The sequence below is a fragment of the Mesoplodon bidens genome, assembly GCF_964165515.1.
Source record: "Mesoplodon bidens genome assembly, chromosome: 15".
NCBI lineage: Eukaryota > Metazoa > Chordata > Mammalia > Artiodactyla > Ziphiidae > Mesoplodon > Mesoplodon bidens.
The window spans coordinates 65,500,891-65,514,184 of NC_138171.1; the positions used below are offsets into that span (position 1 = coordinate 65,500,891).

Here is a 13,294-nt window from a genome sequence, read left to right on the forward strand (position 1 = left end):
ACTTCTACCCCTCCCTCTTACGAACAAATTGCTGTTTTAAAATTAAATTCAACTTTGGTTTTCAGAATTTGCTTTTTTGGTGAATTTCAAGGTACATACTGAAGTAACCTGAGAGTGTGGGAACTTCCAAAAATCCAGGAACCAGAGGAAGCTTCTCTCAGTATCCCATGGAATGAGATCATTCTAGCTAACTCATGCATAAAACCAAACTTAAGAAATAAACTGACTTTTTCGGGACTTCCCTGGTGGCGCAGTGGTTAGGAATCCGCCTGCCAATGCAGGGGACACAGGTTTGAGCCCTGGTCTGGGAAGATCCCACATGCCGTGGAGCATCTAAGCCCGTGCGCCACACTGCTGAGCCTGCGCTCTAGAGCCTGTGAGCCACAACTACTGAGCCCGTGATCTGCAACAAGAGAAGACACCGCAATAAGTCCACACACTGCAATGAAGAGTAGTCCCTGCTTGCTGCAACTAGAAAAAGCCTGCGCACAGCAACGAATACCCAACACAGCCAAAAATAAATAAATAAATAAATTTATTTTTTAAAAAAGAAATAAACTGACTTTTCATGTCAAATATAAAATTAAGACAACAGAAGCCAGCATTCCTAATCCCAGAATGCAAGAGAGATTACTAGGTAAACACTCTTTTATAACATAATCATTAGAATTCTGGTAACTTTCATAATTGAAGGCTACTTTTTTTTTGCGGTATGCGGGCCTCTCACTGTTGTGGCCTCTCCCGTTGTGGAGCACAGGCTCCGGACGCGCAGGCTCAGCGGCCATGGCTCACGGGCCCAGCCGCTCCGCGGCACGTGGGATCTTCCCGGACCGGGGCACGAACCCGTGTCCCCTGCATCGGCAGGCGGACTCTCAACCACTGTGCCACCAGGGAAGCCCTGAAGGCTATTTTAATTAAAGGCAAAGTAAATTAAGACATTAAATCCAATCCTTCCCTCTTATATGTCCTTTAGGCCAGGGTCACACATAGGAAATAATTCAATTCTGGTTGAATTGTTAGAAATAAAACAGGAATCAAAGATTTTGTTCTTTTGCATGTAATTCCTTTCTGGGGGTGAGGTGGTAGAGTGAATGTCCAAAAGAAAAACGCTCTTTTTGGGTCTTTTATCTTAGGCAGAGTGGTGCACTGGGGTGTTGGGCACAGGCTCTGTGCCCAGGGGAGACGCCCTCTATGGACGGGTAATTAATTCCCTGCTCCTGACGGTCACTCCCATCATGATCACCATTTACTGGGCGCTCACAGGGGTGCTGAACTTATGAGACCTCAAACCTCAGAGGTTTTTTTTCCCAGCCTTTTCCCATATTCCATGACTGTTACCATTTACATCTAAAATGCAGTGTGGGCAGGTGGACAGAGGGAGGGAAGGGCATTTCTGCATTCAAGTTTTAGACACACGTCTGAGATCACGCCACTGTGCAGGAACCCAAGAACAAGGTTGGATTCATTTTTAAAAAAGCATAGATTCCTCATTTAGGTTAAAGGAACCACTGGTTCAGCATCTGCTTGAGATGAATCCCAACAAATGGCATTGGTTTAACTCACAATGATTTTCAAGAATTGGTAAGATAGGGACTTCCCTGGTGGCTCAGTGGTTAAGACTCCACGCTCCGAATGCAGGGGGGCTGGGTTCGATCCCTGGTCAGGGAACCAGATCCCACACGTAGGCCACAACTAAGAGTTCGCATGCAACAACTAAGGAGCCTGTGAGCTGCAACTAAGGAGTCCACCTGCCACAACTAAGACCCGGCGCAACCAAATAAATTAAAAAAAGAAATATTAAAAAGAAAAAAAAGAATTGGTAAGATAGGAAAGATGTCTGTAAAAAATACATATTTTAATATATTACATATTTATTTAAGTATTTTATGTTAGATACTAATATATACTTTGTATCTTAAAATATACATTACATTTATTATATTATTTATGATATATGACATGATTGGTTCTGGGGGGAAATAAGAAAAAGGAAGATAAGACAAAAACTGTAAATGCCCCGTCCTGGAAGAAATTTCTCTGGGAGAAGTTATTCTCAAGTAGACTGTGTTCTTTGAAGCATTCTTTTTTTTTTTTTTTTTTTTTAGTTTATTTATTTTTGGCTGCATTGGGTCTTCGTTGCTGCACACGGGCTTTCTCTAGTTGTGGTGAGCGGGGGCTACTCTTCATTGCGGTGCGTGGGCGTCTCATTGTGGTGGCTTCTCTTATTGTGGGGCATGGGCTCTAGGCGCAAGGGCTTCAGTAGTTGTGGCACGTGAGCTCAGTAGTTGTGGCTTGCGGGCTCTAGAGCGCAGGCTCAGTAACTGTGGCACACAGGCTTAGTTGCTCCACAGCATGTGGGATCTTCCTGGACCAGGGCTCGAACCCATATCCCCTGCATTGGCAAGCAGATTCTTAACCACTGCGCCACCAGGGAAGTGCATCTCTGAAGCATTCTTAGCAGTTTACACTGATTTCTTCAACTTCCTAATCCACTTGGCTTCTATATCCTTCTCACTCCATCTAACAGGAGAGACCTGAGGACGCCCATGGTCGCCCTTTGGTGGACACAGGGTCTCGCTGTCCAGAAGCGTACACTGAAGACCTGAGGCCAGAAGCTTGAGCAGAACCCATGGGATCCTGCCCGGATCTGGGTCCGATTCACTGGGAGAAGGAAGGGCACCCAGAGAACTTGAACAAAAGGCATCACCTTGAACCCACCACTGAAGATAATCAGAATCCAAATGCCCTGACCCCTGTCTCACAAACCCCGCCAACGGAGGTCCGCTCCACTGATCTTGGCATTCCCCAAATCTCTTGCCCATGAGAGGCGCTCAAAACAAGGTAACTGACTTATGATTCCACGGGCTCTAAGTGTCTGTGAATATTTCCTTTCCTTGGGTCGAGCCTTTCCCACCCTGGTGACTGGGATGCTTTCTTAGGACGCGCTAGCCGGCCACCAACTGATTCTAACCGCTTGGTCTCCCTGCCCATCTTCCAGCGGGGCTCCCTGTGTGCAGCTGCAGGCAGGACAGGCTGCGCCGGAGCCTCCCAAGTCCCCGAGAAACAGGGCGCAGGTGTGGACGGGGAGCTCCTGCTCCACCAGAGGAGATGGATGGACACCCACACAGCAGGCTACACTAGCAATGAACGGATGAATGAAAGAATGGTAACAACCTGGGTGAATCTCAAATCATTATGCCGTGTGAGAGGAGCCAGTCAAAAAAAGAGTGTACACTGCAGGATTCAGTTTATATAAGGTTCTAGAAAATGCAAATCAATCTACAGTGACAGAAAGCAGACCGTGGTTACCTAGGGATGGGGGAAGCGGGGAGAGAGTGTTGAGGGCCACAAGGAAGCTCTGGGGATGATGGAGATCATCATTATCTTGATTGTGAGGATGGTTTTTCAGGTGTAGACGTGTTAAAACTCACCAAATTGCACACTTCAAATATGTATAGCTTAGTGCACTGACCTCAACAAAGTTGTTACAAAGAAAGAACGGAACAGAACTGAAGCCCATGGTGGAAGATTTCATGGTGCGCCGTAAGCACTAGCTGCTTTCTAGGTGCTGGGATTTCCCTCCAGACCTCTTCTCAGCCTTTCAAGAATTTCATCACCTCTCTGCTGTTTCCTAAATAGCTGCAATGCTTTTTTTTCTTTTTCCTCATCTCACAATATTTTCTTCTATTCTCCTGTTTCAAAACCTGCTACACTTTGGGGTCTCCCCTCTTTCTAGAACATGTTCACTAAAGAAAAACACCCCACCTTTTAAGCATCTTCCTTTCTTGCCTGACGCTATGAAACAGGTCAAAGAAACATTTACTGCCTGTCATTACAGAACAGTGATTGAGCGAGACCGCCCACAGCTACACTGCCCAGTACCTTAGCCACAGACACATGTGGGTATTTCAACTTAATTTAGGGAATTCCCTGGTGGTGCAGTGGTTGGGAATCCGCCTGCCAACGCAGGGGACACGGGTTCAAGCCCTGGTCTGGGAAGATCCCACATACCGCGGAGCAACTAAGCCCGTGTACCACAACTACTGAGCCTGTGCTCTAGAGCCCGGGAGCCACAACTACTGAGCCCACGTGCCACAACTACTGAAGCCCGTGTGCCTAGAGCCCATGCTCCACAACAAGAAAAGCCACTGCAATGAGAAGCCCCCGCACCGCAACGAGGGGTAGCCCCAGCTTGCCACAACTAGGGCAAGCCCGCGCACAGCAACGAAGACCCAACCTAGCCAAAATTAATTAATTAATTGATTAAAAAATAAACTTAATTTAGGGCCTCCCTGGTGGCGCAGTGGTTGAGAGTCCGCCTGCCGATGCAGGGGATACGGGTTCGTGCCCCGGTCTGGGAGGATCCCATATGCCGCGGAGCAGCTGGGCCCGTGAGCCATGGCCTCTGGGCCTGCGCGTCCGGAGCCTGTGCTCCGCAACGGGAGAGGCCACAACAGTGAGAGGCCCGCATACCGCAAAAAGAAAAAAAAAACAAACAAAAAAACTTAATTTAAATGACATAAAAATAAAAACTCATCCTGAACTGCATGAGGCACATGTGAAGTGTCGGTGGCCCCGTGTGGACACATAGCAGAACAGAAATTTCTGTCCTCACACAGAGCTGTGTTGGACAGATGGATGGCTGAAAACCACAGAAAGAGGCCTTGCCCTCCAGGAACCAACAGCTCAGTGCAGCACGTGGAAGCAGAGAAAGGCTGCCCTCCTTCCTCACCTGCACATGCACAGGCAGCTGGCATCTCTGTGGGACGTGTGTCAGAGAGAAAAGAACCAGCCTTGGGGCTGGAAGAACCAGAAGGGCACTGCCCCTTGGCTAACCAGGAAAGAGCCCCCACGTGGGGACTCTGGGGTGACAGGGACTCACTCGAGCACCTACATCTGAATGTCACGGTGCTAGACACGAGGGAGTCAGGTGTGCGCAGCAGAAGCACATGCAGAGGGGAAAGAAGGAAGTGGAAGGGCAGGGGACAGGGCATGCGGGGGGCGGGTGATGGGGAACCCCAGGAGAAGGCGGTCTCCTCCTGGGAGCGTCCCTTCCTCTGTCCCCATCCATACCCTTCGCTCTCCATCTCATGTTGCCATTTTCTCACCATCTGACAGTGTGGCAGGACCTCCCCATCTGAGCACCTGCATCAGGGCAGCACGGACCCATCCCCGGCAGCAGGTCTGGCCCTCACGATGCTTAGTTGACTGAGTTAACGAACAAGAGAGAGTGGGAGATGGGACCTGCCTGCGGACCAGTTCATGCCACAGGAGAAGGGTTGGGAGGGGAAGAAAGTGGCTGGGGGACCAGCGTGACAGTGGTGACTCGAGCCAGGATGGCAGCAAAGGAGATAAAAAAGAAGCACAAAAAGTACAAAAAAAAAATCAGGCCAAAAGAATAGCCAGGACTTCGTGAGTCACTGGACATGGGAGGTTGTGAGGATGACCCCTGGGGCCCTGACTTTCAACAGAGCAAAAGCCTGGAACATCAGCCGTCTGGCTGCTGACCACCGAGCTCCTGGTCTCCTCAGCTGCACTAACAGGTCATCCTCCCTCTCATGACAAGCGGGAACTTGGGAAAAGGGACCCTGCCCCCCACACTAGTGCCCCTCCCCAGCTTGCATCCTGCATCTGGTCATGAGGTCACACGAAAGCCAAACTAAGGGACATCTTGCAAGATAACTGGCCTGTGATATCACATCGTCAAGGTTGTAAAAAGCTCGAAGTGAGAAGCCAATCGGGAACTGAGGACACCATAGGACTTGCAGGAGCCCTCAGGCCTTAGCGGAGCAGGAGGGAGGGAGGGAGATGGAGAGAGAAGAGTAATGTGGAAAAACGTTCACCTTGGGGAATCTGGGTGAGATTGTCCATAAATTATTTCTATATTTTTCTATAAATTATTCCAAAACAGAAACTTAAAAAAAAAGACAAGATTTAAAATTTAACTTAGAAATTCTAGTTTTGGGAGAACTAACTTGCCCCAGTCCCTGCCCCGCTGCCTAACGGCCACCACAGGGCCTTGAGGGTTCCAAGGGTTCCCGCTGGGCGAGCCTGGCAAGGCGGTGGGGCTTCTTCCGCATGTTCTGTTCTCTCTGGCTGGAAGGCGCCTCTCTCTGCTCTCCTGTGCCTATTTGTTTTTTGTTTTTTAAATTTAATTTATTTTTATTTATTTTTGGCTGCATTGATTCTGTGTTGCTGAGTGCGGGCTTCCTCTAGTTGCGGCGAGCAGGGGCTACTCTTCAGTGCAGTGTGCTGGCTTCTCATGGCAGTGGCTTCTCTTGTTGCAGAGCAGGGGCTCTAGGTGCGTGGGCTTCAGTAATTGCGGCACTTGGGATCAGTAGCTGTGGCTCGCGGCCTTTAGAGCACAGGCTCAGTAGTTGTGGTGCATGGGCTTAGCGGCTCCGCGGCATGTGGGATCTTCCCGGACCAGGGCTTGAACCCACATTCTCTGCATTGCCAGGTGGATTCTTAACCACTGCACCACCAGGCAAGCCCTCTCCTGTGCCTATTTGTTCTCATTTTTTAGGGAGAGTCTGATGTACTCCTGGTGACTGTGGTAAGAGAGCTATAATGGACCAGTATTTAGAGGCAACCAGGAAAGGCAGCTCCGGGCACCAAATCTTAACAGCTTCATCTAAAAAAAGTTAACAATTGAAAAAAACTGTCCTGGGACTTCCCTGGTGGTCCAGTGATTAGGACTCCACGCTTCCACCACAGTGGGCACAGGTTTGATCCCTGGTCAGGGAACTGGGATCCCACATGCTGAGTGTGGCACGGCCAAAAAAACCCAAAACAAAACAAAACAAAAACCTGTCTTTTAATATGACAACACGGCAGAAGAAGAAATTGCATACCTTGTCTAAGCTGGGGTGAATTTACTATTTGTAATATGGGACACAAGAAGAAAAACTTCTGATTCAATATATTAATTCACTTGTTAAAAAATGCCAAATGATCATCTCTATAGAGTAGGATGATGGCTTCTGCCCCCTCCAGCTTCATCCTGTCCAAATATTCTTCTACAAAATGCATTACTTTCGTACAACTAGAAAAACACAGTTTTGGGTAAAACTTTCCAGTTGGATGCTTTCCTTACACCAGACACTGAGGTATCAGCAAATACCCACAGCCATGTCTCATGGACAGAACATCCACTTGAGTTGCTTGTGATGAGTGGGGGATGTTACCAGTAGTTTCCTTAGGGCCAAGAAGACTTTAAGGTGAATGATGGCTACTAAACTCACACCTTTTCTCGCAAACACTGTTTTTCCTCCTGTGAGCCTAGCACCTGATCCCTGCGAGGACGGCTCTTTGCTGCCCAGGACTGGGGCGAATGGAGCCCTCTGCTCCCTCCTCCCTGGGGGCCACGGTGGGCAGCACTGCCCAGGGGCGCCCACTCGCTCCCGGCCATCCTGGTCAAATGCCCCTTTCCAACCTTCTTTTCTAATGGGAAAGAACTCAGTGGGTTTTCAAAACTTTGTATTGGATACAGCTTCAGCATTTTTAAGGTCTCTGTAGGGGTTTTAGAAGCCAGCAACATCCATTTAGCTCTGCAAGTCTGAGCGGGACTCACTGGTCTCGATGACAAGCGTAAAACCCGCACAGTCAGAGACTGAGATGCCCCACGCTTGCCACCCGAGGCTGCCTCATCAAGGTGCTCTTCCCTGGCTTGGCTAGATCTGCTTTGCTGCAATTCACCAGGCAAACAACAGCCAATCACAGGACTTGGCACTTGAGATGAAAGAAACTTGCCACGTCTGGCAACCCACGCACTTTACAGAAGCGACCAGTGGGGCCAGAGAGGGGGAGACTGGTCACAGGGCGGGCAGCTCCCAAAGGTGAGGCTGACACTCAAGCATCTGCAAACTCTGGGGCCTGGCCCTCCTCCCTGGACCCCACCACCTCTAGCTACCGTCACTCCCATCGAGACAGTCACCCTGGGACCAGAACAGACTCGCAATCTCTCACTGTGGTTATTACGGGCAAGAAGCAACGGGCAGAGGTGTTTGCTCTGCTCAAAGTTCTTTCTTTTTAAATGTGCAGATTCTGTGTGCTCAGAAGGCTGCAGGCGGCTCAGGTTACTCAGCACTGACTAAGGCTTCTTGAGCAGAGTGGCCGGGGAGGCAGAAGCTACTCTGCATCACGCACACGCCTGCAGCCCATGCTGTTCAGCCTCCCGTGTTATCAGACACACATCTAGGATCTCAGGCCCTGCGTGGAAAAAGAAGCCAGGCCACAGTGTACACTGGTCTTTTCCACAAAACTGAAAATGAATGTCTATTGGATTTAGTAAATGGGCTAGAATGCCACAATGGTTACAGATTTTGACCCTTTTCTTGGTTGTAACATCCCATGAGGTCTCTCCAAGGGCATACTATTAGCATCAAATCACAGCCTCGATGCCGGCCAGCCAAGCATTTTGTTCACTCTGTGGCTCTCTGCTCAGCATCTCTTAATAGCTGGGGCAAGGATAGGTCTCGGCCTCCAGGGCACTCTCCTCCATACCACATGCGCACCCCCAGCTCTTAGTCCAGGGGCGTAAGTGGGAGGTCAGAACCACACTCGCTTGCAGCTGCACTTGAACCATGCAGAGCAGAGCAGGGGCTTCATCCATGCAGAGCAAATTTTTAAGGTAGATGGTTATGATTCTTAGCCTTAAGGTTGTCCATCTTTCTCCTTTTCGTTCCTTCTCGTCCACTATATTGACCACATAGGTACATGATGAAAGAAAACAAACCTACTCAAAACCTCAGTTAGGCATCAAATGGCCGCTGAGAGCAGTCAGAGAAGTGGGAGGTGCTGCGCAGCAAGAGGGAGGCAGCCACTGCCCCATGGCCAGTGAGGGGAGCCCCAGAGCTCCAGTCTTCTGGGGGTACGCTCTCTGACCTCCCACAGCAGTGGAACGAAGAGCCCACTCCAGGGGTCAGGGTAGACTGCGTCTTGGCCTGGTTCTTCTAGGGCATGTGACCTTGGTCCACCCCCACTCCTTCTTGGGGCCAGTTCTTTCCCTAGTAAATGCCTGTGGCCACTCTGAACTCTAAAATCCTACGAGCTCTTGCATCTCCCTTAAGGTGAGAGCCCTAAATCAGTTTTGGTGGAACCTGGCACCCCAATCAATAGGCAACAGCCTCTTGACAGATGAATGAAAAAACCCAAGATCAACATAAACCACCGTAAGTAGGAACGATACAAGGCACTCTTAATTTTTATAAACACACTTTAAACCAAACTAGGAGGACATAAACTGCCCTGGCTTAAGAAAAAGCCAAAATACTGAAACAGTCTTCCATTTCAATACTAAAATCAAGAATGTGTTAATCCAAATTAGTTAAAAAGGAATTTAGCTCATTTAATAAGAAATTTCCCATTCATAAACCAAAAAGCCATCACCTAATGCCTGGAACAACAGAATGTCAGGGCTTAGAGATCATTTAGGGCAACTGACTCATATGACTGAAGGAAAATCAAAATCCAGAGAGGGGCAGGCGACATGGACAAGGTCACAAAGGCAAGGCAGGAATGAGAACCCAGGTCCCCTGAATCCACCTGGGTCTGACAACAGGGCTAAATATTTCATAGTGAATGAATGAAGGTAAGTGGTATTCCTTGCAATGCATGGTTCTTCTAACTGGTTCACAAATAAGTGATTACCAGGTTATGGAGGTATCCTAGAACACGATCAAATACTTCAAAATTCTACTTTTAACTGCTCAGAAGCCACAGTGGAATTTCTCAGCATCTTCCACATAAGCTAACAATATTCCCAACGGAGGGAATCACAGGGCAAAGAAATCACCTCCGGAAACCTGGAGTCTTTCACCTGGTGCCAGAGGAGCAGCCTAACTGTGGCTTTGGTAATGTGTTTACCTCAATCACCAAATTCACCCATGTCACAGACCGTCAAAACATTGGATTAGAGATAAGGAAAAGATCTAACAACACCTCTTCTGGCTGCAGAACCATAAGAAGGTCAGAAATCCCCTTTCTGGAAGGGTTTAAAATAAAATTAAAATTAAAATTTCAGCAACCAGAAGTTGTAACTGGGGTCTAGGACGCGTTTGCGGAAACACACACACAAAAGCAAAAAGAACTGGCGTCTGCAATGAGAAGTGGGTATGGAGGGGAGACGGAGGCCTGAGGCAGTTTAGGATGCAAGGTCCCCCAGTGACGCCAGGTGGTTCAGGGCTAGGGTTCCTGGCTGGAGCAGCAGGCCAGGAGGATGGGGGAGCCAGGCATCAGTCCCTGGGCCGGGTTCGGCGTCGGGGGCGTTGGTGGGATGGGCGGGGCGAGAGCTGCGGCCCGGGCAGGGCGGGGGCTAAGGGCGGGGTCCCCGGGCCGGGTAGGACTGGGGTCCCCGGGAGGGGCCCCGGCGCCTCCCGGCCCACGCACCTCCTCGGCCTGCTTGCGCAGCGCCTTCTCCCGCTCGTACTGGGTGAGCAGCTGCTCGTTGTCCTCGCGCAGCAGCTCCAGCTCCACCTCGTGCTCCTGGTTCTCGCTGAGCACCGAGTCCAGATTCTCGAGCACGTTGACCACGAGTGGCATCAGCTCCTTGACGACCTCCTCGTCGTAGCAGTGGATGAGGCGCTCGAACTCGCGGTAGATGGAGCCCGCCAGGCCCGACACCCGCTCCGACATCACCGAGCCAGAGCAGTAGTCGTCCTGGTACACGACCACGCCGCCACCCTCGTCCATCTGGATCTCCATCATCGCGGCCACCGCCGCCGCCAGCGCGGCCTGCTGTCCGCCGGCGCGTCCGCCCGCTCCGGCTGCCCGTAGTCCGCAGGCCGCGGCCCGTCGCCTGCGCCGCAGCCGCTGTCGCCTCAGCCGCCGCCAGCTGATACTGATGCTGATGCTGCGCCCGTCGCTCAGCGGCCGGAAGCCCCGCCGCCCGGAAGTCCCGCCCCCAGGCAGCGGGGGCGGTGCCCGCCCGTCCAGCCGGAGCCCCGCGGCGCCGCGCCGCTAGAGGTTGCAGGGGTCCTAACATAGAGGAAGCCAGTCCCCGGGCCAGAAGCTCGGCCGAGCGGGGCTGGAAGCGCTTCCGGTCAGGCTCGTCAGAGCAGCTGTCTGCCAGCTCCCACGACGCAGGCGTGGACTTTTATAAAGTGACAGCGTTATGTCCTAAGTATATACAAATGACTGTACGGTTTAGACTTAAGCGAGCGTCCGTGTGCCCACCCTTCCCTCCAAAGAAATGGCCGTTATCTTTGTGCGCCCCTCCCTCCCTTCCGGAGTTGACCGCGATGCTGACCTGGTTAACTGAGACTTGCCTTTGTAGCCTCACTGCACAGCAGTATGTACTCCTACACAGTAGTAGGTACTCAGGGCTCCCTTCAGAGCGGCTGTGCCTTCCATGGTCCCTCCTGGGATTCCAATTAAATGCAAGTTGCCCGTCTCATCCTAAAATCCAGTAACAAACTCTCACCTGGTCCACTTCTGTGTCCTGATGTTGCGTAACTTCTTCAAATTTCCCAGTTTCACTTCAGCTATGTGTAGTCTAACCTCTACGCTGAGTTTATTTCCACTTTTTTTTTTTTTTTTTGGCCTCTCCCCGCGGCATGTGGGATCTTAGTTCCCTGACCAGGAATGGAACCCGCACCCCCTGCAGTGGAAGCGCAGAGTCCTAACCACCGGACCGCTAGGGAAGTCCCTCAACAGTTATATATATATATATATATATATTTTTTTTTTTTTTTTCTTTTTGCGGTATGTGGGCCTCTCACTGTTGTGGCCTCTCCCGTTGCGGAGCACAGGCTCCGGATGCGCAGGCCCAGCGGCCATGGCTCACGGGCCCAGCCGCTCCGCGGCATATGGGATCCTCCCAGACCGGGGCACGAACCCGTATCCCCTGCATCAGCAGGCGGACTCTCAACCACTGCGCCACCAGGGAGGCCCAACAGTTATATTTTTAATTTCCATTTGTCCTGTTTGACTTTCTTATATTCTACCAGTTTTGACAGGCCCTTATTTCTTCCACTTTTAGCCAGTTGATTTGCATTTTCTTTCTCTGGTATCTGAGGACACCATGAATCTAAGACTTACACTTTCAGCTTTGGGGGCCACACAGGTGGCATGAATCCTGATCATAAACCCCGTGAGTGACAGCTTAGTGTTAACAGAAATGCTCTTGCCCCTGCCTTTCACCTGATGTGATGCTTCAAGGGGAGTTCATCCTAACCCGATTGCACCAATGAACGTTCCTGCAGGTGATGCCCTAAATACTGTTGCACAATTTTCCCCTTGCAACCTACTGTGCTGTATGGATGCTCACCCATCCCACTAAGAAAGGATCTGAGGTTTCAGTCTCACATTCAGACTACCTGGGTTTTGATCCTAGCTAACTGTAAAACTGAGCCTAAAACAATTACCAACCTACTAGGAGTGTTATGAGGATCACAAAAGGGGCTTAGTACAATCTCTAGCAAATAGTAAGCATGCAATAGACTTGTTTTATATTCTCAAAATAAGCCAGGACAAACAGAGGAAATGTATAATTTCTTCTGGTAAGCAAGTTACAGAGAAAGCTGGTGAATGTTTTGGGGAATGTTTCTGACTTCTGCTCTAAGCCCTTCCAAGAAATATGGCCCCTTTTCAATTCCTGAAATAGCAAATACAGTAGGCCAGACACCACTACCACAGTCAGAGGCCAACTGACTTGTCATCAACTTTATTAGTTTTTACCATTAACGTGTATGGGCAGATTTGTTACTTGAAACTGGTTAAAGAAAAAGGAGTTTTAACAAAATGATATGCTGGATAATTCTTGATGCTTACTAAAGAACACTAGTACTCTCTTGAGAGCTCAAGCTAACTGAATTAGAACTTGCTTCCTTTACAATTTGTAAAGATAATACGCTATTCAACTTTTTCTCTTTCTCATTACAAGACCCTAAAATGTAAGTTGGGCACACAGGTTTCAAAAGTTCTATCAATACTTTAACTTCGAAGTATCCACCGCTAATGCCTGCTAAAAACGCACCTACGTCCCTGTAATGTCCCTCTCATTTCTTCCTAAGTTAAAGTTTAGATAGCACTTTGTAGTCACACACAGAACAGGAATATTTCATTCATGAGCTCCAAGAACGCTAAGAATTAAGAATATAACGAGTTCAGAAGAAACGAACGGGATAATATAGGAGGTGTAGACATCCTTGCAGGGTTCAACTCACAAAGATGTTAGAACAAGTTATGTTCTGTCCAAAGAGCCGTGTATTTCTGGACAAGGCACAGGACCTGAAGAGGGAACCCTTAGATGTCTTCCACTTCTTCACCATAATCCAGGGGAGCCCACCTTGCT

At 49.6% G+C, this 13,294-nt stretch overlaps 1 protein-coding gene across 4 annotated transcripts in view; it reads right to left on the reverse strand.

The window, feature by feature from the left end:
• The window catches only part of MAPK8IP3 (mitogen-activated protein kinase 8 interacting protein 3), a 48,497-nt gene extending 37,573 nt beyond the window's left edge, over positions 1-10,924 (reverse strand). For 3 of the 4 annotated variants that reach the window (XM_081257098.1, XM_081257102.1, XM_081257101.1), the window contains exon 1: positions 10,390-10,831. In XM_081257098.1, coding sequence (XP_081113224.1) covers positions 10,390-10,707 — 318 coding nt within the window. In that variant the 5' untranslated portion in view covers positions 10,708-10,831. Of the gene's footprint in view, positions 1-10,389 lie in introns of all 4 variants that reach the window. The other variant, XM_081257099.1, reaches the window with a different exon arrangement.
• Between the last annotated feature and the right edge of the window lie 2,370 nt (positions 10,925-13,294).